The sequence below is a fragment of the Kryptolebias marmoratus genome, linkage group LG20, assembly GCF_001649575.2.
Source record: "Kryptolebias marmoratus isolate JLee-2015 linkage group LG20, ASM164957v2, whole genome shotgun sequence".
NCBI lineage: Eukaryota > Metazoa > Chordata > Actinopteri > Cyprinodontiformes > Rivulidae > Kryptolebias > Kryptolebias marmoratus.
In genome coordinates, this window is record NC_051449.1 from 24,068,617 (window position 1) to 24,073,298 (window position 4,682).

Here is a 4,682-nt window from a genome sequence, read left to right on the forward strand (position 1 = left end):
CCCGCCCCCCTCCCGTGTGTCCGGGCTCAGCCTTCAGAGGAGGTCCGGACCAGAACCCGGACCGGAGGGGCACATGGACGGCCGTCAGCTCAGCGAGCTCCCGGACGACTCAGAGCAGCTGAGGCCGTACGTGGTGAGCCTGAGGCGGGCGGCCCTGCAGGCTGAGGAGCTGCAGGCTGTTCGGAGCTTCTCTGACGGCTTCCTCATCAGGTTCCTGCGGGCCAGAGACTTCGACACAGCGCAGTCCCTCAAGGTACACAGCCGCCAAAACAATCACTGAAGTTTAGAGGTTTTAGTTTTATTTTCTTTAATATTTGTAACTTTCTGTTATTTAAAAGTGTGGATGCTGTTATTCTTTTAAAATTTTCAACTAAATTACACTGTGTAATACGATTTTTCTTTCCGGCAAGTGTTATTTCACTAAGTCCACTTATTGCAAAACAATTGAAAATGCTCATTATCCTTCTTAAACTTCGCTTTTGTTGCTTAGAGGAGTTTTTGACAAGTTTTTATTGTCATTTCATTATCTTTTTGTATTGTTTGAACTTATTTATCATGTTTTTAAGACTCAATTTTTAAGACTAAAGCTTTTTGCAGAGGTCCTTAACATAACTGGTATTACATTGTAAAAAGGCTAATTTGTAAATTTATTGTCAAACCGCAAAGTGAAGCTTTGGGATTAAACCTTTTCCCCCCTATTTCATTTAGTTATAAAGAACAGGGAAATTATAGTTTTAAGGTGGGAACAAGAAAAAAATTTAATTTACCTGGAGTTATATCTTAATTTCTTAGTTCTGATTCAGCCAAACCCTCTCAGTGAGCGATCGATTCCAGTATGCAGAACTCTTAAACTCTTATTTGGTATTATCTCACTCACTGAAAAACAGCACGTTATTACATATTTATCTCTTATTACTGATGGAGTCTTTACAAATGTACATATTACCCATGAGTTATCATAACAACATATCTTGGCTGCTGGGTGTTCTCAAATTTTGTAATTCTATTGCGTATAATTATATTCCTGCTGCCAAATCAGCAAAGGTGAAATATGTTTTTGGCTGTATCTGTCTGTTCGTGTGTTTGTCTGTTAGCAATATATCTCATGAACCACTAAATAGATTTTAATGAATTCTTCAGGAAATAATCAGTGACTGTACATCTACTACTGATTAACATTTGGAATAAACCCAATTCAAGATACCACAATAATGGCTCTAACTCTGACAGTTTTACAAATATTGTGTTAAAATTTGTAGTGGAAGCACCTCTATATTGGCTGCAACAGCCAATTCAATGTAGAAAACAAAAAATATAAAATATAAAATATAAATATATATATATATAAAACTGTCCTGTCAAATTTCTCAGTTGTTGTGATGATATTAAATATAATATATAATATTATATTATATATATATATATTATATAATATAATATGTTAAATGAATAAATTAATTTAATATCTAATTTAGAAGCTATGTAACTGTCCTAATGTTCTTTTGGCTTCATAAACCACATACTGTATGTGATAGACAGCACAAAGTATCCTGATAAATAAATTCAAGTTTCAAACCGTCCAACATGGAGCAACATAAGCATGTCTCCAAGTCTTTACATTTCTTGCTCCAAGTGTCTTCCACAGCAGAGGGCTTTGCCATATTAGCTTGGATGTTGTTAGCTGCCTTAAATGTGGTTTATCATTTCATTTGTCATTACCTTGATACACCATAGCAACTCTTCATTAGCATCGGGCCTAACAGGGGATATGGGTTTTAAGGTCTGATGAGGCAGCCCCTTCTCAGCCAGCCCTAGCAGTCTTTTTTTTAACATTTATCTAGATATGGCTCTGAAGACATAGAAATTCTGGTAACTTTTTAAACATTTAGCCATGGCAAGCGATAGACAGATTTGAAGCGTTAAGTTTAATATATTTTAATGGCATTCCCACAGAGCTCCCGCAAAACACGCATTATTGTGTGAGTATTCACCAGAAGCAGCCAGAAAAATCTGTAATGGAAAGAACTTTGTCAAGAACTTCCAGACGGTGTTCACAAAAAAGCTAACACTGAGATCCGCATCATTACATCAAAGTTGATGAAATTTTACCAGCAAAGGAATAATTTCAAATACTAAAAATGATTACACCATGAGGATTGGACAATTTAAGATAAAAAGACAACAATGGCCAGAAATAAAAAAAATATTCTTGACACAAGTATGTCACAGTTCCACTGCTCCTGCCACGCCTCCTGCTTCCATGCCACAGTCTCTCAGTAACTTTCCACAGTCTCACTGCTCATGCCACGCCCCCGGACTTCAAGCCACAGTAATCACAGCAATCATCTTCACCTGTTCCTGTCAGTATTTAAGCTCACCTCTCACACTCTCTTACTGCCAGATTATTGAACGGTTTATTCCAAGTAGATGGCCAGTGTTTTGTCACATGCCTGCTTCCATGATCACTGACCCTTGCACGACTCTCGAACCTTGCCTGCTCCTTGCCTGACACCTTCCCAGACTCTGACTCATGGTAACCGACCTTGCTTCCCCTCTCTGGACAACGTCTACTGGTTCTTACCTATTTGGATTTGGCTGCTATTGTTTGATCTACTGGCTCTGACCTCTCGCCAAAGCCCTTTGCTGATCGTCTCTGCCTCTCTCTGCTCACAGCCCTCGGCAGTCTTACCTGTCCCAGTCCTGCTCCTGAACCATGAAGAGAGTGCAGCTCCTGGGAGTAGCGTTCCTGTTAGCTTAGCGGCTTTAATAAAAACTTAAAACTTTGTCATTGTCTGCCTGTGCTGAATCCAGTTCAGCTGAGCCTTATCAAAGTATTAGAGATATGTAGGCCCAAACTAAAAACCATGTCCAAATGTGTCTTTTGTTATGTGTAGGACCAGAGACATGCTGAACACATTTGATCTATGAGTCATATCAAAAAGATTTGATCTACACGTCTGTCAAAATCACCAGCAAATCAGCCTGAGTAGCTTGATTGTAGAAGATTAAAAGTCACTAAACTTGTTTAAAAATTAGTAATTTGAAATAAAGTCCCTCTCTAGAAACCAGAAGTCTGGTTATTGTTTGTATTTTGTACTAACTAAAGAAATATAGCTTGTTATTTAAACATTTGCATGTTTTACAAAGAGACCTTATGAGAGTGGGAACTGCAGGTGCCGTATTTGTTTTTCAGAACAACTGACTTGCTTAATCTCAGTGAAAGGAGCATGAATTTAGCCAAGTGGGTCAAAATGCTGTAGTTAAGATCCACACAAAGAGTGTCTGACTTTTACCACATAAGCAATTCCTAAACTTTCCTCTGGGATTATGAAGCATTTGTTTTTATTTTACTGGATGTTCAACAACAAGATGGCTCTCTGTGAGTTCTGTGGTTCATTTACAAGAAGATTATTAGTGTAGATCTGTATCCTCACAACAAACATTTAAGAGTGTTTCAATGAAGGTAATGTAGTGAAGAGTTTACTCATGAATTCTTTATTGTGACTTTTATAGCTCTTGTTGAACTACCTGCAGTGGAGGAGGGCAAGTCCTGAGATCAGCAGCTGTCTGTCTCCATCTTCTGTGCTGGGTCTCCTGAACACATCATACCATGCCGTCCTCCCACAGAGGGACCACACCGGCAGCAGGGTGCTCATTTACAGAATCAGTGCGTATATGTGTGTGTGTGTATGCGGGCAATCTATAAGGTTTGTCAGACATAAATAAAATTGATGATGATTCTCACTTTTTTGCATTGCACTAGATTCTGGTAATAGGTAGATGTGTTTTTTTCAATAATATGGTTCACCAATATTATTTATTTTGAGGGATTAATAAAGTAATAGTCATTTAAAACTATTACTCAACTGAACTGATTTCAGCTCACTACATTTTTCAGTCATTCATGCATTATTTTTTGTGAATTGAAAAAGTCTTCATATTTCCTGAACTTTTTCACATTTTGTCACAAACTTCAAAGTACTTCTCTGGGATTTTATGATAGGCTGACCCAAAGTAGTGCATAATTATAAAGTAGAAGGAAAATGATACAGTGCATGGTTTTTGAAATCTTTGCAAATAAAAATCTGAAGTATGGGGTGCATTTGTAGTCAACCTCCTGAGGTTTAAAAGGAGGATCATGACTCATTGTCACACTACTGAATTGGACCTGGTACAAGAGGAGTTAAACAAGTGTCTACGGTACTTTGTGTAATCACCTTTTGCAGCAGTTCCAGCCCTGTATAAACTCTGATCAGCTTCCATGTCCCTGCTGAAGAAAAACATCCCCATAGTATGATGCTGCTACCACCATGTTTCACAGTGGAGATGGTGAGTTCAGTTTGATGTCGAGGGTGACGTACAGCTGAATTTTTACTGAGATTAAATGATCCACAGGTGGACTTTCTTAATTAATTAGGTGCAGGGGTGGAAATTAAAAATTTTGTCCACCAGCCATAGTGGCTGGGGGACAATTTTTTTTACCAGCCACTCAAATATTTTACCAGCCACTATTTTTTGTTGTGACAAAAAGTAATTTCATATGATGATGATGATGGAGGTGGGTGGAAGCAGTTGTGTTGCCTTACAAGCTGAACAACACCTCTTTCTGGACACTGCATGGAAATAACTAGACTTTTCTTATTTTATTTTAAACCATTAAAAGATGCATATCTGTACATAAA

At 38.1% G+C, this 4,682-nt stretch overlaps 1 protein-coding gene across 3 annotated transcripts in view; it reads left to right on the forward strand.

Annotated features, from left to right (window-relative positions):
- Positions 1 to 4,682, forward strand: part of ttpa (tocopherol (alpha) transfer protein) — a 23,918-nt gene continuing 19,236 nt past the window's right edge. For 2 of the 3 annotated variants that reach the window (XM_025009391.2, XM_025009392.2), the window contains exons 1-2: positions 1 to 253; positions 3,514 to 3,667. In XM_025009391.2, the coding sequence (XP_024865159.1) occupies positions 74 to 253; positions 3,514 to 3,667 (334 nt within the window). In that variant the 5' untranslated portion in view covers positions 1 to 73. The remainder of the gene's footprint in view (positions 254 to 3,513; positions 3,668 to 4,682) is intronic. The other variant, XM_017431332.3, reaches the window with a different exon arrangement.